Source organism: Hibiscus syriacus, unplaced genomic scaffold (genome assembly GCF_006381635.1).
Source record: "Hibiscus syriacus cultivar Baekdansim isolate YM2019G1 unplaced genomic scaffold, ASM638163v2 tig00110109_pilon, whole genome shotgun sequence".
NCBI classification, from domain to species: Eukaryota; Viridiplantae; Streptophyta; class Magnoliopsida; order Malvales; family Malvaceae; genus Hibiscus; species Hibiscus syriacus.
Genome location: NW_024062593.1, coordinates 624164 through 650809, shown reverse-complemented (window position 1 = coordinate 650809; position 26646 = coordinate 624164). Strand labels below are relative to the sequence as shown.

At 35.1% G+C, this 26646-nt stretch overlaps 3 protein-coding genes and 3 pseudogenes across 4 annotated transcripts; 3 read left to right on the top strand and 3 right to left on the bottom strand.

Moving 5' to 3' along the window:
* Window positions 1-190: 190 nt before the first annotated feature.
* Window positions 191-3423, bottom strand: LOC120214921 (annotated as a pseudogene).
* A 1786-nt stretch (window positions 3424-5209) lies between these two features.
* LOC120215035 lies at window positions 5210-6860 on the top strand (annotated as a pseudogene).
* Window positions 6861-7792: 932 nt separating this feature from the next.
* LOC120214920 lies at window positions 7793-9445 on the top strand (annotated as a pseudogene).
* A 1551-nt stretch (window positions 9446-10996) lies between these two features.
* On the bottom strand, window positions 10997-14353 carry LOC120214919 (heat shock 70 kDa protein, mitochondrial). Of its 2 annotated transcripts, XM_039212723.1 has the most exons (6): window positions 14146-14353; window positions 13513-13574; window positions 13340-13418; window positions 12670-13236; window positions 11979-12599; window positions 10997-11824 (listed from the first exon to the last, which is right to left on the bottom strand). In XM_039212723.1, the coding sequence occupies exons 1-6, from the start codon at window positions 14218-14220 to the stop codon at window positions 11198-11200; spliced, it is 2031 nt and encodes a 676-aa protein (XP_039068654.1). In that variant the 5' UTR covers window positions 14221-14353; the 3' UTR covers window positions 10997-11197. The 2 variants fall into 2 exon arrangements, with proteins under 2 accessions (XP_039068654.1, XP_039068655.1); XM_039212724.1 differs by lacking the exon at window positions 14146-14353 and having other exon boundaries at window positions 13340-13423; window positions 13513-13528.
* A 1693-nt stretch (window positions 14354-16046) lies between these two features.
* On the bottom strand, window positions 16047-19052 carry LOC120214918. Its single transcript, XM_039212722.1, has 5 exons — window positions 18989-19052; window positions 17877-18895; window positions 17277-17356; window positions 16699-16963; window positions 16047-16600 (listed from the first exon to the last, which is right to left on the bottom strand). Exons 2-5 carry the CDS (start codon window positions 18631-18633, stop codon window positions 16341-16343), a joined length of 1362 nt encoding a protein of 453 aa, XP_039068653.1. The 5' UTR covers window positions 18634-18895; window positions 18989-19052; the 3' UTR covers window positions 16047-16340.
* Window positions 19053-23205: 4153 nt separating this feature from the next.
* On the top strand, window positions 23206-25111 carry LOC120214917 (oligopeptide transporter 4-like). Its single transcript, XM_039212721.1, has 5 exons — window positions 23206-23380; window positions 23478-23730; window positions 23826-24008; window positions 24119-24372; window positions 24687-25111. Exons 1-5 carry the CDS (start codon window positions 23301-23303, stop codon window positions 25045-25047), a joined length of 1131 nt encoding a protein of 376 aa, XP_039068652.1. The 5' UTR covers window positions 23206-23300; the 3' UTR covers window positions 25048-25111.
* The last annotated feature ends 1535 nt before the right edge of the window (window positions 25112-26646 follow it).

Sequence of the window (26646 nt, the reverse complement as noted above, 5' to 3'; positions counted from 1 at the left end):
AGATCCTTCACGGATGATTCTTCATCAAGCTAGGAACCCATCTTAAAACGAGTGGTAATAGGAGGGGATCATGAAAAGGCTAGCTAGCACAGGCGTACAATATGAATTCCTTCTTTACTACGTTCCTTCGTCGTAGATGTTCATCGAATTTTATAGACGTGGCTCGAAAAAATTTCAAATAAAACTTGAGTTATAAAATAGAATCGTTAACTCGAATAACTCGAAATATTTTGAATCGATCCAACGATGACCCCCACAATCATATAATGCATAATAAGTTTTGTACTGAAAATATGCATCACTTTGACTTACAACTGTTATACAAACATCTTAGCTATGAACTAAGCCCATTCCTCCATTAACATGAAAGTAATGGAGGACTTGAACCCCAAACTGAGTTCAATATTCTGTTTCAAGCACACCATCTACGAGTCCAAACTCCAAAGCCTGTTAAGATAAAGCTCACTGGTCAGTCTTTTCTTTCATTTGTTGAAAGTTCCATGCCATAGCAATTTTAATACAAAGGGTAATCAACCATGGCGGTATGATCTTTTCCTCCTACTCGAACGAAGTAAGAACAAGTGTCGTGTATAGTGTTTTCGAAAAACCAGAAAACAGCATTACCTCAGATACAGATAAGAAGCGGTCCCTCTCTGTGTATTGTTGCACTTTCTCGAGTGATTGGCCGGTGAAAGCTGCATACATTTTATCGATTTTCTGCAAACGAAAGTAGCGGAGGGAAAGAAATTTATGGCTAAAGCTGTTCATCTGAACAGGGAAATTCAGAAACCATAACAAGGAGTTTGATCTACTTGATCCATTGGTAGCTTATACCTTACTCATAAAAAAATGCAGAATAAAAGGAAGAGGAAATTACATGGCGAGATTGAACCGCTTCATTCACTTGACGTCGGACATCTTCAACATGGCCCTTCAAAATGAAATAACATATGGCAAAATCAATTCAATATGAATTAATGTCATGCCCTGACCGAATTCAATAAGTAAATCAATAATTTGATCGTATTTCAAGCTTGTTACAGAGAGTTCAAGAACTTCAAAATCGTTTAGTAGCATCATGAAATTTGTCACAAAATGCATGAGCTTATCGTCTACAGCAAAACATGAACCTAAATACCAACAGGGAAAGGTGAAAACCAATCAACAAAATCAAAGAGGAATCAGGAGTCTGTGTTGGTATACGAAAAGCCAGGATATCCAAGTAATGATCTAGGCTAACCACATCGTCTACCCAGGATATCATAGACAAGGAAAAGAAAAGTTCAAAGCTTCAATTGGAATAAATAACATAGAATATTCTGTTAAAATTATTGTCATGAGAAAGCATTCGGTACCACTACCATCTAAAATGTCATCTATAAAAAGAAATTCACAATCTTTTAAATTTAAGGCTTTATCATCAATCTAACAAGAACCAGAAGATCCAGAAGGAAATTTCTCCAGGCACATTAGTTGTTGTAAAATCACATAATATGCAATCAATTGAGAAATGAAATTTTTTCACTTACAAGTGATGATTGAATTATAGTTTTCGCATGAATATTCCGAAATTAATACTTCTGCTATAGTAATAGCCATTCCTCTTGAACAACTTAAGCAGATATGTACTATCCATTTCAAATCTTTTAATCCACCTTTACCAAGTTTGGTTTTCTAAATGCGGCAACTAGAATGTAAACGAAGAAGCGAAATCATACCCCACATCCACTTTGCGGTTGGTGTATCATTATACGTGCATTTGGCATTGCATAACGCATCCCCTTCTCTCCACCAGCAAGGAGGAGTGCTCCTTGGCTTGCAGCTACTCCGAAACAAACTGTACCCACCTTTGGCTTTATCTGAAATAATGATGAATCGATGCTTGCAAAATAAGACACTTGAATAAAGTATGCAGCAGCATTTCATCAAAATAGCAACTAATATTCATAACATGAAGTATTATAGGGGGAAATAAAACAATGGGCTAAATGAAGATTAAACTCTCACCCAAGACATGCAATCATAATTGCCAACACTGAATAGGTGCTTCCGCCCGGGCAGTTCAAATACACCTGCCATGATATAGGTTAAAGTTATAAACTCAAACAGGTTTGAAAATCTGGATATAAAGAGAGAATTACTAAAAATATGACCACACCAAATATCTGCATCCTCGTCAATAGCTGCCAGAGTCACAAGCTGTGATATAACTCTTTGAGCAACCTGTGAATTGACTGGTTGACCAATAAAATGATACGATTCCGGAATAACACAGTTGAAAGGTCCAAAGGCCCTCCCGGAGTCATTACTGCTGGCATCACAGGTGGATTCCCCGTTTTAGCTTGTATTGCATCATAGCTGTACATAAGAGGTATCATGATGTCTATCATATACACTGAAACTGATGGCATGTTTAGAAGACAGGTGCAAACATTGTCTCATCCAATAGCGAACATACACTATAGGTCGGAAGGTAGCAAAACCTAACAATTACATCAAAGGATTTTCCTTCCTAACGCAGTATACGGAAAACATTCCAACTTCATACCTAAACCATCAACGGATTTATCCTACTAAAACAGATGACTAGAAGTCCAAAACTAGATGTCAACGGTAGTTTATTCTCGACAAACTCCGTATGCATCGTTCATATACATCAATGACATGAAGCAGTAATATGAAATTGAAGCAAAAAGATAAAGAGTAAGAAACCTTGGATTGACTCATGGGAGCCCTTCTTATTGATCTCCATGGGTAGACCAGAAGTTCTACTAGATAACCCTGAAACATAACAATCCAATTTATATGTACACAAGCAGATACCATATGCAATTTAGAATATCCAAAAACAAAAGCTTGAGCATGACTAACACAAAATTATAGCTCTACAAAGACACTGGCAAACAAGCACAAGATGAGTTAAACATAACAACGCTTTCATAAAATCAAAAGTATATTTGAATCTTTATCTTCTTACACTTGAAAGATTTTAAGTTTTAACCAAAGATAAAGCAGAATTTTAAAGAATCAAAAGGGTGCAACTCAAATTGATTAAAATTGAAGAAATGGGAAGTTACCAATTGTAGAAGTATCTCCATAAGGGGATGGAAACGCAGAGACTGTCAACCTCCTCAAGTTTCTGATGATTAAAAGAATTCAAAAGTACAAAAAAAACAGATTCCAAATTCAGTGGAAAAACAGCAGGAGAAAGCATGTACCTTGGAGAAATGGATGAAATAGAAGTGGGTCTGGTTCGAGTAGAGATAGAGAGACTCAGAGAAGCTGAAAGGGCCGAAGCTACCATTCTTGTTGATTTTATCAACCCAAAGACGCGAATTTGATATTTTCAGAGAAATTTTTTAGGGAATGAGAGATTGTTTTTCAGGGGACGAGAAATACAATTGCTTTGTGTACTGGGTTATGGCTTGACCCATAGCCTTTTTCTTGCTAACAGCCTGAAATCTTCTTTCTTGGATAGTTGGACCAATCAATTTCTCCCTCAAATTCTATTGTTCTACATGGGCCTTTTGCCGAAATACTAGTTAGCGTCAACATCATTTTGATCATTCTCTCATTTTTAGTATATATTTTGTTGTTCATGGTAGTTAGATTTTAGTTAAATTTGATTAATTTTGATTCAATTTAATTTTTTATTAAAATTTTTAATTATTTGCATCGCTTTCAAGTTAAAAATATATATATTTTTTTATATTGATGAATAACTTATGAAATTTTAGAGAAATAAAAATATATAATTAATAAAAAATATAAATAAATTACCTAATTTATATAAGGATTTGAAATCTTCAGGGGATCATGAGAAAGAATGCAGTCAGGAGCCTCAAAACCTACGGAAAAATATGTTGTTCATATTTGTGGACATGAATGGATCAAGAGTGTTGGCGAGTATGATATTTCTCCTAAAAAATTTAAATTCTCGTATAATTTAAATATATTCTTTATAATTTTATTAATAATTTATTTTTACCTCTTATAATTTTATAAAATCATCTTTTAATATAAAATTTTACATTTATCGATGTTGTTAGGAGGTGCAAGTGGGACCTAAAGGTCACAGTGTTCGAAATTGTGGAGACTACAAGCATGAGATGAGAGATGGAGAACATGATTGGCGGGAGACACAGACGGATCTATCCTTAATTTACAGTGGGGCATGTGGCTATTGTAAAATTCAGTTTTTTTCTCGATTAATTATTTATTTTATTAATTATGTTTATTTTAAAATTTTATTTATATTTATTTATTTAAAAATTTTATATTATTTATATATATATAAATGTTCTTAAAAATATTTTCGAATCCATCAATATTAGGTCAAATTTCGATGATGTAATTCCTGTTGTGTGATGTGTGGCACGTACGCATAATCGTCAAATGAGAGTATGGCCACGTTTAAACCAGTCCAATCCCACCAAAGAGTCCCAATTATTAGGTCAGGTGCATGAACCTCATTAATGGCGTTGAAATAATAAGAGCGCAGTTATTGAAAACTTCAGCTTTGTCATAAGTTAATTTTGTTTGATGTATCTATTGTGATATTTAGTGTACGTGTCAATCGTATAATCATGATAATTATTTATAGGCTGATCATACAAAAATATCTGGTGATAAAATCTTAAATTTCATTCTAATAAATCATGTGAATATGTCAGTAATCTTGTCTAGTTCTCGTTTGTGCATTGTAGTTGACTTGAGGATTTATGCTGTGAACTTTTAGGTATTACAACAAACTAATAAATTTATATGAAGCTGAATTATTGATAAAATACTTAAATATCATATATGATAGATCGAAATATTTTGAAAAGTGTCGTTAAAGATATAACACATTTAAAAAGAATTTATGTATAATTTTTATTAAATTAAATTTAAATTTAAAATCAAAAATATCTCAACCTTCATATTTTGTCAATGTCATTCACCTAGATTTAAATGTCACCATCTTAAAATTATAAACTTTAAATGTTAAAAAGGTCAAGGGAGATTATGTATTCAATCTTTTATAGATTTTTCATACCTTGAATTATTTTTTTAATATTTTATATATATATTTATTTATTTCAATTTTCAAAGTGAGGATTGGAAATAGTGGGAGTGGAACACGTGTCCTGTTGCTACGGCCAAAATTGAACTACTGCTTGGGGACCCACTCAGGACGTGGCAGCTTCAGAGTTGGCAGTTAACAGCAATGGCAAAGTGAGTGTTGAAAGTCTTCTAAAACTCATCGTTTTAATGCATTCCACCCTCGGCCCCACAAATACAACCTCAAAAGCTTATCGTCCCACACCCCGCACTCTCCTCTTCATCTCGCCCTACTCAACATCTCACCCCCTTTGTACTTAATAAACTTAAGGTGTCTTTTGGAATTCTCATATTATTTATATTAATAATATGATAAATATAAAAATTAGATATAATTTAATTAAGTTTTTAATTAATGTTTTTAATTTAATACTAAATATATATATATTAGTTAGATGAAGGTAAATAAGATGATGTGTTATTTATAATAATATGACAAGTAATGTTACATTTTCATAATTTCATTCCTATAGATAATTTTATATTATATGAATTAAATATTCTCTAATTGTAAACATATATTCTAATATGAAAACTTCACTTTAATATTATACTTTATATCTTTCTTTTCAAGGGTAAACTATATAAATGATAACCAAATTTTTAGGGCATCTTCATTTGGTCACCCAACTTTTAAAACTTGCAATATAGTCACTAACCTTTTATTTCATTTTAGTAAGGTCCCTCACGTTATCTCTCATTAGTTTTATCTGGCGTGACTTGTTACCTCTCGTTAACCCTTTTTCTTCTTCTATCAACAAAGGTTTGTATTTGCATTCCCATGAGTAAAAATAGCAATTTCTATTTTGCGTTGCTGCAATGACCAATTCATTTGAGTTAACTGAGCCAATGCTGGCTTTGCTCCCATTGGAAAAGCTTTTGGGACATTCCATTGTATCAATGGCAAGGTTTCTGGTACATACCTTATCACCTCCAAGCAACAAAGGCTCTCCGTTCACATTTCTCCCCCTGACACGACTATATCATCTTAGCATCCCCCATGAAAACCGACACTACATGGCTCAAAGCCCTTTGTTTCTCTATCCCCAATGCTGTCACTTCCAACGGAGACAGAGAAACATTGTCCAAGACAAACGAAGACCACCATCGTGACCCGCTCGTCGAAAACCACCCCGTCGTCTACGTTCAAACCTTTGAAGTCCAAGTTTAATTACACTTTAAACTCGTTGTCGGTCATTTCTGCCATGCCATGAAATCTCCAAGGCTATTCCACACTCACTTGCCCTACGCGACATTGTCGGACTCCATTAAAACCATCAACTGCAAGCTTGTTTACATCGCGAGAAACCCTAAAGACATACTAGTTTCGATGTGGCATTTTTTCAACAAGCTGAGAACGACACAACAAGGTCTGTACCTATTCGAGAGAGCATTCTAGTTGTTCATCAATGGTGTTTCCCATTTCAGGCCGCTCTTCAACCACGTTTTACAGCATTGGAACCAGAGCTTACAATGCCCCAATAAGGTGATGTTTTGAAGTACCAATACATTAAAAGAAAACTCGTTAAAGAGGTGAATAAGCTAGCTTCGTTCATGGGAAATCATTTGTTAATGATAAATAGGTTGAATATGGTATATGGTGGTGCAACTTGGAGAGGTTGAAAAACTTGGAGGTAAACAAAAATGGCGTGGATCCTTGGGTGGGGATGCGAAACAATGCATATTTCAGGACTAGGATTATTGGGGACTGGAATAACATGATAAGTGATGAGATGAGTCACCGCTTGGAGAAATAAGAAGAAGAAGGGGGTTAATGGGAGGTAACATGTCACGTTAGATAAAACTAATCTAATGTAACGTTAGGGATTTTACTGAAAACGAACTAAAAGTTTAGTGATTATATTGCAAGTTTTAAAAGTTGAGTGACCAAAATTCAAGTGCCTTAAAAGTTTGGTGACCGTTTATGTAGTTAACCTTTTTTCAATTAGTTATATGAATTTGACTTTTCAATTAAAATTATATTTTGATAATTTCATCATCAAAGATAAATTCATATTATATGAATTAAACATCCTCTAATTGTAAACATATATTTCAATATGCGAACTTCACTTTAATATTATATTTTATATATCAAATGTGTATATTGAGCCTTAAAATCTTAGAACGATCACAGGTAAGGTAGATTTTGATGATTTTAAAAGTGTAATAACATGTTTTTAGTTTTGGTTGAGTACATGTTTACGAGGGCACCTAGCTTCCCGTTATATCGGCTAATAACAACTCCTCTATTTCTTTTGGGGGATTTTACAGAAATACAATGTCCTCTTAACTTTTTTCACATCTGTTTAGCGACGAGATCAACAACACAATTTTTACTTTTTAAGAGTTAAAAGGTGGAATTGAATATCTTAAATTTAACAAATTTTGAAAGTTATCAAAATGCAACACCACAACCCTATAATTATATATAAATTAATTTGCTATATGACATTTTAAACAGTCCTGTTTTTTTTTTAATTTTAATTTTTCTTATTTATTATCTTCAAGGGCTTAGCTTAACACCTAACGTGATGGAATAAATAAAAATAAATAGAGTAGATGGATAAAAATAATTAAATATTATTTTAACAAATTCTGTAAACATCGGATTCTCCTTGGCATTTTATGGCAGTACAGAATTCCCATAAACCTGCTGGTCATCATATCCCACCAACCCTCTTCCCTGCCACGTAACCCCCAACAAAGGCAGAGGATATCAGCGTCTTGCATATCTCCATGGATTCATTGTAAATCTTAAAACACTCTCTCAAAGCTCTCTTCAAAAATACTTTGTTTTATTAAAAATGGAGAATTACTCTTATAACTCGTACCCGGACTCCGGCGAATCTTCGCCGCGATCCCGCGAAATCGACTTTGAAAATCCACCGCCATGGGAGGACCAACCTCAACATGGTCAAAATTACAAAGCGAAGTTCATGTGCAGCTATGGAGGTAAGATTCATCCTCGTCCTCATGACAACCAGTTAGCTTACATCGGCGGAGAGACCAAGATCCTAGCCGTTGAACGCACTATCAAATTCTCTTCCATGGTTTCTAAACTTTCCGCTCTCTGCGGCGGTGGTGACGGTGAGGTTTCCTTCAAGTACCAACTTACCGGAGAAGATCTCGACGCCCTTATTTCTGTTACAAACGATGATGATCTCGAGCACATGATGCATGAGTACGATCGACTTTATCGAGCCTCCGCTAAGCCAGTGAGGATGCGGCTTTTCATTTTTCCGCCGACTGGTCCTGCGAGTTTCGGTTCAGAAGGGGCGAGATCGGAGCGCGACCGGTTTGTCGAGGCTTTGAATTCCGGTCCGAATCCGGGTGTCGAAAAACACGCTGCGGTTCAAGCAAACAACATGGATTATTTGTTTGGACTTGAAAAAGGGATGCCTCCACCTACTTCTCCGATGAAAATCCTCGATCAAGCGGCGGAACCGGTGAACGCGCTTCCGGTACAGGAAGTCGTGGGGACGGATCATGGTTTGGATCCGGTTGATATTCAGAGGCAGCTACAAGAATTGCAGAGGCTTCAAATTCGGGATCAAGAACAGCTTCGCTATGTATCGAAAGAAGGCTGAAGACGCTGCTTCCATGGCTTATGCAGGGGAATATTACGCACAGAAGGTACCTGAAAAAGCGCCGCCGGTGAACGTACCGGTAAATTTCCAGCAACATGTGCAGGCTACAGGTGGATTCTGGTCGGATAAACCAATTTCCGCTGGAGGTTTCCCGGCAACCGTAACTTCAAACACCAACCCAACGCCGCCGTCTGAACATCCCGTCTACATGATGCCTGCACAAGGATCGGGTCTGGGTACCGTCTACCACGCGCCTCCACCGGTTTCGGCTCCTGCACCTGGAGCACCACCGCCACAAATGGGTCGACCAGTAACCGGTCAAGGCTACTACACCAACGTACAAAGAATGCCACACCCACACGAAGTCTACAGGGAGCAACCTGTTTACAACATGGTGGCACAACCTCCGCATACCCAACAACACCCGCCAATGCCCGGCATGACACAGCAGATGGTGAGGCCGCAGAGTGGTGGAGTACCACCAGATGCTGCATACGCACACATGGCGGCCTACGACAGACAGGTTTATTATACTGCGCCGGGAGGTGGTATGATGCCACCTCAGTATCAAGGCGTCGGCGCGGCAGTTAGTGGGGAAATGAGAAGCGGCGGCGGCGAGGCTAAAGTGCCAAATAATCTTTCACAAGGTTCAGTTTGATTTAATTATCAGAAGAATTCGTGAGTATAATTTAAAGTTATTGCCAGTGTGTTATTTTCCTTTTAAGCTTATGAATTTGCGATTATAATTTCAATTATGTCTACCCAGACCCAGAGTTTTAGGCTTTAAGCAGCCGCTGTTGTTCTATTGCTTTCTTATCCAAAAGCCGCTGATTTTTTAATACCTTTTCCATGGAATCGATGCTTGAAGAAACTATGCAACTTCTTTGCTTTCTTAAGCTTTTTAATGGCCACCGTCGATGTTGATTCACTTGTTTTTTTGTTCAAGAATATATGCCCCCTAAAATTTAATTTTTATCTCGTTAAATCAATTATCCGTATTTAATTTATCTAATTAATTTTAATCGATTACTATAAGGATTTACGATGAGAGTTATATTTTTAATTTATTTATTATAATTTAATTTAATTTATTATATTTTATTTAAAAATTTAATTTAATTTATTATATTTTATTTAAAATTTTAATTTTTTTATCTCGTTAAATCAACTAATTAGTGATAAGATTGGAGAGACTTTTAATCAAGTTCGGAATATAAAATCTAAACCTTAGCCATTTCCTTTTTGACAAGCAATCTTCAAATTCAAATGTATATCATTAGTAAACGACAATTTGCTTGTTGATAATTGACAATGGATGTTGCCTCGTCTTTTCTCAAAGCATGCTAATCCAACATTTGAATTCACACCAATGTCTCATTTGCATTAAAAAAATATTAAATTATATTAAAATATCTTTAATTTTTAAAAGTAATAATCACTAAATTCATTAAAGTTTTACAAGAAAGTCAAAAGTTATAATCTATAATAATTATAAAAAAATTAATAAAATTTAATGATCATTTTATAATAATTTATAGAACTTAATAATCGTATTAATAATAAATTTAATGTGTATTTTATAACTTTTAAATAATTAATAATTAAAACAATTCATTTAAATATAATTATATGATATTTAATATATTTTATCTTAACTAATACCTAGTTGGTTTAGTGAGATGAAACATTAGGTTCGTTAAGTCATATTAGATGTTCGAATCCTGACTTTTGCGAATGGAGCAAACTGGGTTAGGAGGATCGCCCTATCCTCTGCAGTACCTGATCTATATTAGTCGGTCAATAGATCAGATATCAGTGATTAATTCAAATATATATATTATCTTAAAAAATATCTCAAAGTTTTATAAATATCTATGAAATATCTGTCACTTTATTAATATAATTTTTTTATAAAACTTCAATAAGCAACTAATGACAAAAGATGGCGCCATCAAAAGTGTCTTGTTGGATACTTCATGAAGAAAGGCATGAAAAAGACCAGTTTGCCACTGAATTAATTATATGAATTAATTAAACTTTATAAAATTAATAAGATGTTAACTTTTTAAATAAAATTAAATATTTTAATATAATTTACAAAAAGTTAAATTATAAAAATTTAAATATAAAAAATTTCAAATCAAAACCATAATATTAAAGCAAGATGGATTGAAATTTGAGACCCACCACCGCTATTTTTCTTAGGATTCAAGCGTAAGGGGAGGACTAGAAATTATCTACTTTTTCAAAATTTAAAATTCTAAATAGAAAGAAATTTGGATAATTTAAAAATTTTAGTAAAATTCAAATTCCAACTCATAATTTACATTCCCTCGTTGATTTTCCACTTTTTAAGAAAAATTTGGAAGGTCTGGACTCAAATTCGTAAGAGGCTAGCAATGTATTCAACCTTTATTTAGATACAAACTCTTGAACACGATAGTAATCAAACTAAAGGATAATCTTCAGTGGCATTTACCAGCACAACAAAATCAGTAACAGAATCACTGCTTCTTCCCTTCCTCATGCTCTCCCTCTTGGGGCTGCTCACCGCCTTGAGCACCTCCGGAAGAGCTGCCTTGGGAACCACCGCCAGCCATGTGTTCACCGATCTTTGAGACAGCTTTATTTGCTGCATCAATCTTGGCCTTGATCTCGTCAACGTCCTCTCCTTCCATTGCCTTCCTCAAATCTGCAACAGCATCCTCGACCGCTTTCGCAACTTCACTAGGAATCTTCTCTCTGTACTCGTTCAAGCTCTTTTCCACGCTATAAATAGTGGTGTCTGCATTGTTTTTGGTATCGATCAAAGCTTTTCTTTGTTGGTCCTTCTGGGCATGCAACTCAGCTTCCCTAACCATCTTCTCGATCTCATCATCTGAGAGACCACCGGATGAACGGATGGTGATTTGCTGTTCTTTACCAGTGGCCTTGTCCTTGGCAGACACCGTGACAATACCATTCGCATCAATGTCGAATGTCACCTCAATCTGAGGCATACCTCTCGGAGCAGGAGGGATTCCTACCAAATCAAACTCACCCAACATTTTGTTGTCGGCAGCCATTTCACGCTCTCCTTGATGCACCTTGATACCTACTTGAGTCTGATTATCAGCTGCTGTAGAGAACACCTGAAAACCAAGGAGACTCCATCAAACATGAAACAAAAACAATATTCATATAACATATGGGTGGAAGCAACCAAACAGGCTAAACTTGAGCTTATTTGAAATTAAAAGCCAACAAAATTAAAAAAAATGCTAAAAAATTATGCCAAAGACACACCTGACTCTTCTTTGTTGGAATGGTCGTGTTGCGGCTGATTAGCCTTGTGAATACACCACCTAGTGTCTCAATACCAAGGGACAAAGGAGTGACGTCAAGCAGAAGCAACTCTTTAACATCCCCACGAAGTATACCACCCTGAATTGCAGCTCCCATAGCAACTGCTTCATCAGGATTAACTCCTTTGCTTGGACTCTTGCCAAAGATCCCGGAAACCACTTCTTGTACTTTAGGTACTCGTGTCATGCCTCCAACTAGAAGAACCTCATCAACATCCTTCGTTGAAATGGCAGCATCCTTCAAACAATTCTTACAAGGAGCCTTGGTCCTCTCAATCAAGTGATTTACCAAGGATTCAAACTTTGATCTGGTCAATGTGATATTCAAGTGTTTTGCCCCAGAAGAATCAGCTGTTATGAATGGCAGGTTAATATCGGTCTGCGATGTCGATGAGAGTTCGATTTTAGCCTTCTCAGCAGCTTCACGAAGCCTCTGGAGTGCAAGCCTATCCTTTGAGAGATCAATCCCCTCAGTTTTCTTAAATTCACTCACCAAGAAATCTAGCAAGGCATTGTCAAAATCCTCTCCTCCCAAGAAAGTATCACCATTCGTTGCTTTGACCTGAATATATTAGTTAATAGTACAAATCAATGCCAAAACAAACCCTCTTTGCAAAGAAAAAGATGCATACCTCAAAGACGCCGTTAGAAATCTCCAAAATTGAAATATCAAATGTGCCACCACCAAGATCAAAGACTGCAATGAGACCCTCCTTATTGTTCATTCCGTATGAAAGAGCAGCAGCAGTAGGCTCATTTATAATCCTCTGAACATCAAGACCTGCAATTCTACCAGCATCCTTAGTTGCTTGCCTCTGAGCATCATTGAAATAAGCTGGAACAGTTATAACTGCTTGAGAAACACCCTTTCCAAGGAAAGCCTCTGCAGTTTCTTTCATCTTGGTCAAAACAAATGCCCCAACCTGGCTAGGAGAATATTGTTGTCCATTTGCTTCAACCCAGGCATCTCCGTTGGGAGCCTTGACAATCTTGTAAGGAACCATCCCCATCTCTTTTTGTGTCTGGGGATCATCAAAACGCCTACCAATCAGACGCTTGGTTCCAAAAATTGTATTAGTAGGATTGGTCACAGCCTGACGTTTTGCAGGGGTTCCCACAAGTAACTCCCCCTTTTGGTTGAAGGCAACAACAGATGGTGTGGTCCGTGCACCTTCAGAGTTCTCAATAACTTTAGGATTCTGAAATCAGTCACAGATTCAATCAGAGAATGATCACAATAATATTTTTAACTTCCAAACCAAACAACTGTTAAGAACATCTGTCTACAAGTCTGATTCTTACCTTTCCCTCCATGACAGCAACACAAGAGTTGGTTGTACCCAAATCAATACCAATGACATCATTTCCAACCGGCTTAGAACTGCTCTAAAGGGAAAGAAAGAACAGTTACATTAAGATATCACAAATTTACAACAAATAAACAATAATGAAACTATAACCCAAACCACGGTTACCTGAAAGCTCTAGTAAAACTCGTCCAATTAATACCGACTGAGGTCTTGCCGTTGCTAGTAAGCTGCACAACAACCAATTAGGCATGACGGAAGCATTTAAGCACTTAACAACAGACTGCAATAACCAATCTCATACAGATACAACCAAATCTAGAACAAAATTCGAGAAAACCCAGTAAAAAATATTAGACAAATTTGATCCGAAAATACAGTCCGCTACAACCAGTACCTTGATTTTAGATAAGCTAATTAAACTAAGAAAAATACTAAAGAAATCAATATACCATTCTTTTAATTCCCATAGATGTTTAGGGATGGACTATCCATCTTATTTTTAATTATCTAAAAAAGTACGTTTATCATTTATCGACTATTTTATATATCACCGCTTCCAGATAAATAAATTTTAGTCGCAGAATTTCCGGCTAAACTTAAATTAAACGAATGAAATATATCTACTACTTTTAGTAACCTGCAGACCGATGCGAATATCTAGATAAATTTTCCTTTTCCTGGAATTTCCCAACAAGGAAACAGAAGATAACGCCACGGAGCACAGAGCAACCAAGAAATCACCAAAAATTAACTCTAAAGGCTTTAAAAGAAAATAGGAAAAGAAAAGTTGAAACTTACGCATCTATAGGCTGTGAGAGGTGCAGAGGCAACGTCACGGCGTCGAAATGAACGGAGAAGAGCGGCCGTAGCCATAGCTATAACTTGGAAAGAGCAGGGAAGGATCGAACAGAGATGAAAATTAGGGAACCGTGTGAGTTAATATGAAAAATTGAAATTCGAGGAGAGGTCAGAGGAGGTTTTTAGGGTTCAAGGATTTGCCTTACAAAGCTAACAGCCGCATTTTAGCCTGTTCTTCGGTTCACGGCTGAATATATGCCACGTTAACAAAAACTCCATCTAATGGTTAGTGCAACGCCACGTTTACTCCTAAATTTTAGAATTTTTTTATCTAAAAAATATTTTTAAACTATTTAACGAAATCATACCCAAAAATAATATATCAAAAATTTTAAAAAAAAATTGTGCGAATTTTTCTAAGAAAAAATAAATGTACATAGTATGTGTGTAGATTCATGTTAGCACCAGTATGACCCAAACAACAATAACAACATGTATGAGTGAGTTTTATTTTCACATTTAGAAGGTTATATTTAAATATTTGAATAATATGAGATTCAAACAAAAATTTAAATAAAATCGTATTAAATAAATATATATTAGATCTCTCTGTTAATTGTTATCTTCTAAACATTTGCATCCAGAATTTCTTTTAATTATGGGCATGAATCTAGTAAAATTTAGAACATTTTTCACGGTCCAAAATTAATCGTTTCAGCCATGAAGTTATTAAACTCTATATTATTTAAATATTAGTGATAAATCTCTCAACTTACTTAATATTAACTATTAGGTAATTTATTATATTTGTTGTTATTCAATTAAATGCAGGGACAGACGTAAAATTCTATGTTAGATGATGAACTTTTAAAATTTTAAGAGGAAATAAATTTAAAAAAATTCAGGGGATAAAAACGTATTTTTAATGAAAAATACATAGAAAAAATTGAAATATATGATAATTTTAAATTTTTCAGAGGGGACAATTATCTTCACCCGCCTCTCCTTCGATCCATCCCCGATTGAATGATAAATTTGAATCTAGTGATTGACCGTATTTATAGATCTCCAAGAATGAAATTGAGGTTGAAGTGCGATTATTAGGTCTTAAGTCATGATCGGACATAATCAAAATAAACGAAACGAAAATGAATTATTTTTTTAAAATCATACGTTATTTAAATATTAAATTTTAAAAGTTTAAATATAGTCTCTTAAAATATATTTATTAAATAATTGAAAACAATACGCATGCATGTCGTCTATCACTTGACCTAACTGATACTTGTAGCATCTCATATAGTGCACATTTCTTATTTTTGGCATAATTCGAAGATTATTTTTCTTCACATTTTAAACTTTTTTGTTTCTTTTTTTCATATTGAATTAAATTAATTAATACCATATATATAAACCACGTCCAAAGCTAAAACCCCGACCATGAACCCTTCTAGTTTAGATTGGGGTGAACCCTCTACTTTTGAATCCATTCACAACCACCAAATCTATATATAGCTGCTCACATGAAATTTGTTGGGTTTGGGTGCTTTTTCCTTTGCAGTTTCCTTCTGTTTGAAGCTCTCAACAATGGCTGATGTCTTTTCTCAACAACAGAAAAGTTCATGTGACAGAAAACTATCCCGTTCTCCGGAGTATGGTGGCTGCATTCTTAGTGACAACTTACCTTGGATTACAATTTACAAATCAACAGCTTACGAGCGACGTGCTCGAATGATACCAATTGTGCACTGGATCCTCGTAAATATGCCGAAAACGGATCCGTGATTTCACTTCAGTTCTAACACTTTCACAAGCAATTTCTTATACTACGTTGAAAATTTCAGACTCGGATGCTGGACAAGGACATTATCGAAAAAAGAAAAACATCCTTGAAACCGAGATCGCAATAAAACACACACAAAAAAAGTCTTTGTACTGTCAAACTTTAATGGAACCACCTGCACAGTTGAATCTTTCAGAAAAGATGATACAACATACAACAAAACGGGTGAACGAACAAGACTCACCTCTAACGGAGAGCCTTCGATGCCTCTAGCCTAAATAAGAGGAAGTGATCAACGTTATTTATATTTTTAGAACAGTCGAATGATGTTATCGGAAAATAGTACAGTTTGCATGCGTGATTGAGGAAACAGCAAACGGAAATACCCTGGAAATGAATTTCTTTAACCTTGTCAAATCCTGAGGTAACCACCTCTTTCTTGAGTTCCGATTGTTCTCTTGAGGAATGATCTCTGGTTATGGGACCAACTTCTTCTCAAAGACCTCCTCCGATGCCAGGCAGTCAACCGAGTATAAAGAGCAGGGAAAATGAAGCATAGCAACACTAGAAGCAGCATCGCTACACAAAGAGCCAAGACATTGCGGAAACCATCTTTTAGAGCAGGGTCCTTTTGCACGGTCCATGGAACTCCACCCACATTCATTCCGAACACTGAGATAAAAAAAAGAGTCCAATGATGCCACCAAAGAAATATCAATAAACAAGACCTTGCATGATAAGGGATCGGTAATCAAATATCAAAGTATTACCTCCGGTGATGACGGATAAAGGAAGGAATATTATAGAAAGAAAAGAGAGATAATAGAGTTTTCTGTTAATTTGCTCAGACTGCCAGCTATCCAAACCGGCCTGAATTGCGGTGACACGATTTGCTAGAAACCCTACGTTCTCTTTCAGCCTCCTTAACCGTCCAATCAGCTCTTCAAGGGAGCTGATGTCTTCGTCAGCAAACCAATGTTTCGAAGAGCATTTTTCCTTTACTCGGGGAAATACTTGCTCCCCATGGGCAATCACCTTCATTTCACAAAATACATAAAAGCAAAGACGGTTTAATCCTCATGGTTTTAATTGCACAGACAATAAACCAAACCTTAAATAAGTGTGAATTTCGACCAAGTCACATCCTGGAGGATGAATCAGCAAAAAAAACGAGTGCAAATGCAAGCTATCACCAGATTTTCAGTAACCTCCAAATGAGAAATCTATAATAGCTATGACACGCTAAAGGGACCTCCTTCAACCCTGCCCAACATGTCCTCATATCTTTCTGCTAGTTTGTTTTCCACTCTCTTGGACATTTATAAACAAAGTTGGAAAGATAAATTACCTGCAGTAGACGTTGCAAATTTAGATGCATTTTGGGGAATCTTCTCTCATCTAGCATCTCTTTCTTTAAAGCAAATCCACCTGAGAGATTAAGCTGAACAATTACAGCTTCATCTACAGACACTTCATTGCCAGAATAAAAACATGCAACTTTAAAAGGAAGTGTGTGATATAAACTCGAATAATGAGCAAAGAAGGCATGAGACAACAAAATTCAGAAATACCATTTTTTTAAGTTATCTCGAGTGAAAAATATATGAAAAGCATCCTTACCAATGCGGTTCAAATAGGTTTCAAGAACTATCACGGATGGTTTGATGGAAAATGTACATAAATGGTAGTGATCCTAAGTATTCAGACAGTATAATGCCCTATAAGTTCATAGAAACATTTACCGGTCACTGGCATTTGCAGTTCAAATATTCACAATCTCATTCCATGTCAATGAGGATCTGTAAACCAACTTGAAAAAAGAAATTTGACACTATTTCATTCTTTAGCACTCAAAAAGCTATAAACCAAGTTAACATACAGCTACAGGGAATAAGGCAAGTATTTACTCAGATAGAAGCTAAACAAAATTGTGATTGATGAAATTTACCTCCATCCAATTCAAGCTCCACAGAATCCAACTCCATTTCGAGTTTAGTAACAACATCTTGTAGATGATCCACGTGTGTATCGAGGATGTGAACAACGAGGTTCGAGACAGACTTTGGAACGGGATTGTCAGCTTCCTCAGAGTGATTCATTGTCAACAAGAACTCAAGAACATGTTCTCTAATAACAAATCCACTCCCTTCCTTCCTCTCTCCTCTATGATAAGATGGACTTTCGACACTAGGAATCTCCGAGAGAAGGGATTGTCCAACAGGCGAGAAACCTAATCTCGGAACTCGTCCCAACGAAATGGTAATCACCGAATTCATGGTAACCCTTGCAGCTAATCTAAATGTAAAGTTACTTGAGGGAGGGCCAGCTGAATTCACCCGAAAGACGAGGGCTCCATCGACATGTCCGCAAAACGGTCCATTACTAACAAGAGAGAGAATGTCTTGAAGCTTTAATGGTGGACAGAGAACATCTATAAGGTATTGTGCAGATTGAGAAAGCTTTTGCTTCCCTTTTGGAAGTTCTACATGGTACCAACAAAACTCTTGGCCACTACCTTCAGCAAGATCCCATTCCTTGTTATAATAATTTCCGAGACCATCGAATATGTATGCTTTCTTCCTCACAATACCCGGAAAATGTGTTCTGTGGAGATGATTTTCCACGCGAGGAATATTGGCAGATGATAATCTAACCAATTCCTCCATTTCCCCATCCCCAGCAGGTTCTTCTTGAGCTAAATCCATAACTTTTTCAACAATCTTTGGCTAATTAAGTTAACAAAATACAATGGGATTTTGGATACTGCAAAGAAAAACTGGGTATTAGAGGTAAATTGTAAAATTTCAACGGGAAAAATCCTTTTTTCATCAACCCAAAGTTCCACTATATGAAATGAAAATGAATGGCTTCAAAAGAAAGATGAACCAACCCTAGAGATCCAAAAGATAGATGCCCAAATCAGAATTAATCGCCGAAAACTTGAAACAAATCCAACTGATGTTTCCCCTGCAAACCACAAAGATCCAAGATTGTATAAATTTAGAAATCCCAATAGCCAGAAACTCCAAGATTTATTGCTTACCTAAACAAGAAGAAAACCCAGATCAGAATAAGCAAAAGGCTGTTGCATCTACCCGGAAAAGGCAAGGTCAAAGATCCGAGCTCTATTCAATTGTACTTTGAACTAACCAGACATTACGATATTAACACAAATATTGAACCATTCGGGTTACGAAATTTTTAATATAAAACTATCGTAAATGAAAACTAAAACAATATAATTATTATGAGGGTTATGATTAAAGACAAATGAAGACTCCTCTTTTGAATTTATAATGGACGCTAGTTTCTCATGATCTTCTGCTTCACAACCAAAGGATTTGCTTTAAGGAGAACCAAAGGAACTTTTAAACCTTGTAGATTTTGTGAAAGTCAAAGGGTTATATTATGAGCCAAGTGACTAAATAACGTGATATAAATGAATAAAAATTAATCGTTTAATCATTTTAATCAATGATAAGATATATTATTTTTAAAAAAATAAAATTTAATATTAAAGAAAATAATAATATAAATAATATTATTAAAACAAATATCCACGATTCTATCATGAATATATATATATATATATATATATATATATATATATATATATATATATATTAACATTTAACTTTGCATTGCTTATATTTGTAATGATAATGATTCATGATTGATTTAGTTCATATTTAACTATTTTATTTTAGCTTATAATATTTTAACTTTAATTTTATATATATTATTTTTAATTTGGTAAACTATGGATTTAGTCATCAAATTATTACTTTGGTTTTGTTTTGATCATTCGACTATTTTTTTTTAAATCATAACTAAAACTAGGTTTTGTTTAAGTCACTCTTTGTTAAAAAAATTAACAATAATATTGACGTGTCACCATAAGATAATACCATGTCATAATTTAAAAATAAAAGAAACTGTCATGCTAGTAGTTATGTTTATTTTTTAGCCACGGGTGACCAAAACAAGACGCATATGATTTTAAAAATATAGTTGAATAATCAAAATGATAGTTGGATGACTAAATAATGTAGTTTACCCTTTTTAATTTTGTAGATTATATATACATGAGTTAGGAATCAATTGCAATGTGTAAAACTCTTTTAATTTTACACAGATTTAAGACCATTGGATGAGATTAACTCTTTATTTTTTCTAGTGAATATATTCTCATTTCTTATTATTAATATTATTAATCCATTTTCATTAATTTAATATTATTAAATATGTATAAAATTAAAATAATTTTACATAATATAATTAGATTGTATCCATAAACTTAAAAGAACAGGTAAATGAGTAGATATCATCAGACCCAGTTCACAATTAGAGCCCAAATGGAGATTACGGGTCGTAGATATATTTTATTGGGCTACTTTTTGCAGTCCAAGCCAGTCTTCACGAGTCCCTTTTTGAGCTCTTAACCGTTGGATCGAGTATAGGAGATATCCATAGATCAGGTCCGGTTCGAACTATAGGAACTATTTTATTGAATCCCTCGACTGTTAAAAGATACAAAATGGTCCTTTGATTATAGGGTATTGTTTTGTCGAGTCCCTAGACTATTAAAAGTTATAAAATGGTCACTCGACTATTCATTATGTTCCAGACTCATCATTTTTCATTAAAAGATTAACGGTCATCTGAGCTGGACGTTAATGTTGACTGAGATACGATAATCATTTAAGATTATGAGATTATATATTTTATCATATCTCAGTCAACAGGTTAACGTCCAACTTAGATTGTCGTCAATTTTTTAATGAAAAATGATAAGTTTGGAACATACGAATAGTCAGGTGATCATTTTTCAACTTTTAATAGTCAGTAACTTAATAAAGCAATATCTTATAGTAGGGAGACCATTTATATACTTTACTGATGTAAGTCTATCCACAACCTTCAATGGAGAAGATAATAGATAGTCTTATTGTGTTGTTCCAGCTTAGGAAATGATAGCAAGTATTGCCCCTGAATTGATAAGTATGATTGCAAATAAGAAAATAATGAAATATGATTAGTACATGATAAATAATGATAGAATGGAAATGAAAATGAAATGAAACAAAGAAAGGATAGAAGTAGAGTTGTTGTGGAAGTTGATAGCAAGTATTGCCCCTGAATTGATAAGTATGATTGCAAATAAGAAAATAATGAAATATGATTAGTACATGATAAATAATGATAGAATGGAAATGAAAATGAAATGAAACAAAGAAAGGATAGAAGTAGAGTTGTTGTGGAAGTTGATAGCAAGTATTGCCCCTGAATTGATAAGTATGATTGCAAATAAGAAAATAATGAAATATGATTAGTACATGATAAATAATGATAGAATGGAAATGAAAATGAAATGAAACAAAGAAAGGATAGAAGTAGAGTTGTTGTGGAAGTTGATAGAAGTAATGGTGGTCTTCAGTGGATGTTGATGATGAAAATGACTCGATATTGTTGTATGAACGACAACGGAAGATGGTTGAAAGAATGATAATGGAAGATGATAAAGGAGTAGTATCTTAAGTTAAAGAAGAAACTATACTAAAGAGTATAGCTCCAGTCCTTATAAACTTAATAAAGGGGTGATGAGAGGACTTAAACTCACTAAATATATGAACTGCATGAATGCATTTGTGTGAAAGAACTTCCCTGAATTGCTTAGTTTTTGCTCGAGTGCATGACTTCAAGATTTGATGTTGGCGTTGGTATGATCACAGTAAATTCTAAATGAGTTCCATAGTAAACTTAAACAATAAATATTAAAGATTAAAATCAAAGAAAAATAATAATCCACTCGTTCTATCAGGTACCCTCTTTACTAAAAGTGTATAAACTTTAATGATATAATAATAACTTAAAAAAATTATTATTGTTTTATGGTATAATGTAATTATCCGAATGTTACTTTGATTCGATGAATTCGTTTCTTTTGACAGTATTATGAAAAAATAATTTGTTAATTTTTTTAATATGAAGAGTTAAATTTATTAAATAATTTTAAATCAAGATAAAATTAATAGAATGCATAATTTTAAGTACTAAATGTATTATTATGATATATCACATTATATATTTATTTCAATTTCATTATACATTTATATTATAATAATGATAAATTAAACTATTATTATTATTATTATATTAATATATTATAATATAAATTTAAATTTTCGATGTCAGTGGGTTAAAAGGGAAACGCCCGAGACATGGTTGGCAACCGGCTAATTGGTAAACGTCTAATTAAGCTTTAGTAGGAGGGCCATCCTGTGAATGAAACTTAGCACCTAAAATTAGTGATGGGAGGGCCAGCCATGGTTGGTTCAGGTCACTCTTTACTAGCCAGTAGCAAAGCCTTAAAACAAGTTGCATCAGCTCTACTGGAGTATCTCCCCAAACATGTACAAATTTTATACTCGTACCGTCATAAAACAGGACTCGGGCCTATTGTACTAGCTTCTAAATTCTAGCAATTAAAATAGAAGTATCTATCAAAATTATTGATGTATAACATCAGAGGACGGTGGTTGTGGCCATCAATTGATGGTTTACTCCTTCTAACTTGGACGGAGAGTCACGAGACATGATGATATGAAGCCTTGAGCTTTGCGGGTATATTTGGAAAGCCAGAAGGGTGCCTTAGATACATGGTGACTGCTGATGTTAACGGACCAGATGTCTATTGGATCCGCTAACATATAACATATATTTATTACGAACATAACAAAAATATACGTAACTACGATATGCAACAGTTTCATATTTTCATACATGTCTATAAATTCGATCTACGAAGAGAAAAGAATGCATAATACAAGCAAAAACTGCAGTACTTTGATTTGTAAGTTCTCTGGTCTGAATTGCAGGGCTTTGCATGAGAAAGATGATAAAAATGATCGACAAATAACAAGGGCAAAGTTCTTCCTCATTGTACTAATTTGCAGCTTCTTATGTGGTACCTGTTCCCGGGCTACCTCTTCACAACTCTTACCAGCATCTCATGGGTCTGCTGGATTTTCTACAAGTCCGTTACCGCCCAGCAAATTGGTTCGGGTCTTAGGGGACTCGGACTAGGAGCATTCACACTTGATTGGTCTATTGTGGCATCTTTCTTGTTCAGTCCGCTCATCAGCCCTTTCTTTGCCATTGTCAACATTTTTGTAGGCTATGTATTGATAATCTACATAGTGATTACGGTATCTTCTGGGGTCTAGACTTGTACAACGCTAGTAGATTCCCCATATTCTCCTCTCAGTTGTTTACTGCCCAAGGACAAAAGTACAACATAACCGCGATCTTTAATGAATAGTTCGAGATCGATTTAGCAAAGTACGAAGAGCAGGGTCGAATTAATCTAAGCATGTTCTTCTCTCTCACGTATGGATTCGGTTTCGCCAGGATTGCATCGACAATAACACATGTGGCCCTCTTCTATGGAAGGTAAGTTTATATCCATCTTTCTTAGATGCTTCTTCACATGAGACTATTAATAAGTTAACATAACTGAACTTAACTATTGTCAAACTGTTATCAACAGGGAGATATATGATCGGTATCGTGCTTCTTACTCGGGGAAGGAGGATATTCACACAAGGTTGATGAAAAGATACAAGGACATACCTTCCTGGTCGTTTTACGCTTTGCTTGCTGCAACATTTGTAGTGTCACTGGTGCTCTGCATCTTCTTGAATGACCAAGTGAAGATGCCGTGGTGGGGACTCCTCTTTGCTGGTGCAATGGCCTTCATCTTCACTCTTCCGATTAGTATCGTAACCGCCACGACGAACCAGGTAAATCAATTCACTCTTCCATGATAAGATCCTACACTAGGTAAAACTGTAGAGAATCGCCTATTTCACTGATTTCATTTCCACTTATCATGCAGACACCAGGCTTGAACATTATCACAGAGTATGTCACGGGTCTCATCTATCACGGACGACCGATGGCAAATGTGTGCTTCAAAACCTATGGTTATATGAGTATGGCTCAAGCAGTCTCCTTCCTCAACGATTTCAAGCTAGGACACTACATGAAGATACCTCCAAGATCAATGTTCTTAGTTCTGGTACTTTTTCTTCTATCTACGATGCATCGACATATATCTCGATGAAAACTGAAAAAGATGGCCAGTAGTAGTTCACAGCACTTATGTTGCGTTTCCCTGTGCTTACCTAGTTCATAGGAACAGTTCTCGCTGGAACCATCAACATTGCAGTGGCATGGTGGTTGCAGAACTCTGTTGAGAACACATGCCAGGATGATCTCCTTCCAGCCGACAGTCCCTGGACATGCCCTAGTGATCGAGTCTTCTTCGACGCATCGGTCATATGGGGTTTGGTTGGCCCCAAACGGATCTTCGGATCTCTAGGAAACTATCGATCGATGAATTGGTTTTTCGTCAAAGGAGCATTAGGACCCGTCGTTGTGTGGCTCTGTTGAGAGAGCTCAACACTCTCGTATTTGACAAGAACAGTTTTAGAAAATGATAATACTTTTTCACTGCTTTCATTAATCACATACACTCCTTATATAGCAATAAAGATTACAAGAACTCAACTAATTGTAACTGCTCTAACAAGACTCAAAACTGATTAACAGCATTAACTGCTGCATCTACAGAGGCTGCAGCCTGTTGCACTCGTGGCTCTAACAGCTCGTGTATGCTAGCCATTGATCAATCACGTACGAACACATCAGCATGCTTCCTCAACATGCAACGTGCTCCTTCATCATACTTCAACAGGCTCTTGCACAAGACATTTCCCAAACGAACTTGGATCCCCCTGATCAACCTCCCAGTTCTTCTAGGAGCAACAGGAACGATGCCACCAGCAACACCAGTAAACTACAACGCCTGGATTTTAGTCGGAACCGTTTTCAACTTCTTCGTCTTCCGGTACAAAAAGCAGTGGTGGAAAAGGTACAATTACATTCTTTCGGCGGCTCTAGACGCGGGGGTAGCTTTCATGGCAATAGTGCTGTACTTTTCGGAGAGAATAGAGAACAGAAGTGTGACATGGTGGGGAACGGAAGGTGAACACTGTGATTTGGCAACTTGTCCAACAGCCAAGGGAATAATGGTTGATGGCTGTCCAGTGAACTAATGGATGCACTCCTCTGTTAGAAATCTTTCAAGACCTGCACACCATACAATTACCAAGGAATATAGATAAAATTGACGTGTTATTGTTGTAAAGATGTGTTGTATATTTCAACAGAATTTTACATCCTTTGTGAAAAATGTTTGGTTTTGGTTTAAATATAAAGGTTTGTTTTCGGGCTTGCAAGAGAGATTGTCGATAAGATCTTAGTTTAATGGTAAATTTAAGATCATGTCGAGATTCTCAATTAAATCTGATTTTCGTTTAAGTCCGATTATATGATTGTGTGAACGATTGTGTGAACGTTATATAGTTTATTTTAATTTAAGTTAAAGATATATTCTAGTTATTAGTCGGATAGTATATATAGGGGTGGGCATGGGACCCCGAATCCGACGGGTTCCGACTCAATTTGGTCGGATTTTTTAAAAAAAAAATTAGGGTCGGGTCGGGGTCGGGTTTAAGATGAAAAATACCCGACCGACCCGAAAATAATATATAATTTTAACTTATATATTTAAAAATAATTACAATAATACCCCTCTATATATATTTTCAATTAAGTCATTGTTTTTATTAAATAAAAATAATTTTTTATTATTTTGGGTCGGGTTTTTAAGTTATATGTCGGGTCGGGTCTCGGGTGGAGGACTCCTTGTTCTCGGGTCGAGTCGGGTGGACCAAAAACTCGACCAAACCAGATCCATGTCCATCCCTACGTGTATAATAATATAATCTTATATAAAATATAAATTATAAGTTTAGTATTATAATTATTACTTTTGTTATGTTTTGGTCATCTAACTATTATTTTTTTTAATTATACCTAAAGTTACATTTTGGTCACCCGCTGTTAAAAAATAACAGAACTATTGATGTATTTAAAAAAAAATAATAATGATGACATGAGATTACCTTATGGGGTGAATACAAGATAATAAATGTTAAAAAACTTTCAATCTTTTTAATAATGAAAGCTCATACACCGCAGTGCTCGAACCCAAAACATCAAGAGATAACAACAAATCCCTTAACTATCGAAATTGTTTAGTTCGGGCTAAATCTTAATAACTGATTGTATATTATTCTTTGGAAGTGTCTATGGACAGTTTTAGCTTAAGAATTTTACCATCAACTCTTAAAAGACTTTTGAGCTTGTTTCAATCGTATAGATTCATAAATTGTGTCTAATTTACTATAATTTCTCATATATATATATATATATATCTCTTCAACGCTTCATCTTGACTAATTCGAACCGTCCCGCGTCGCATATCTAGCTTTGGTGGATGAGTCTCTCAATAGGGATTTTCTGTATATACAAGGACTCGAACTTAAAACATTGCCTAAACGATATCAAGATATTTACCACTTAAACCAAAACTATGTTTTTTTTATGGTTTTTCTTATATTAAATGTGGTGTGATTCACCCGATTGAGTAAAATAATAATCAATAAAAACGATGGTTTTTTGCACTGTTGGGAAACCGAGCTTAATTGTAGAATATTATTATTAGAGCCGTAAGGTATGGTGTCACCTTTTTTTATGTACTTTGGTCAAAAATTATTATTAATATATGGTTTATTAATGTTTCGCACTTG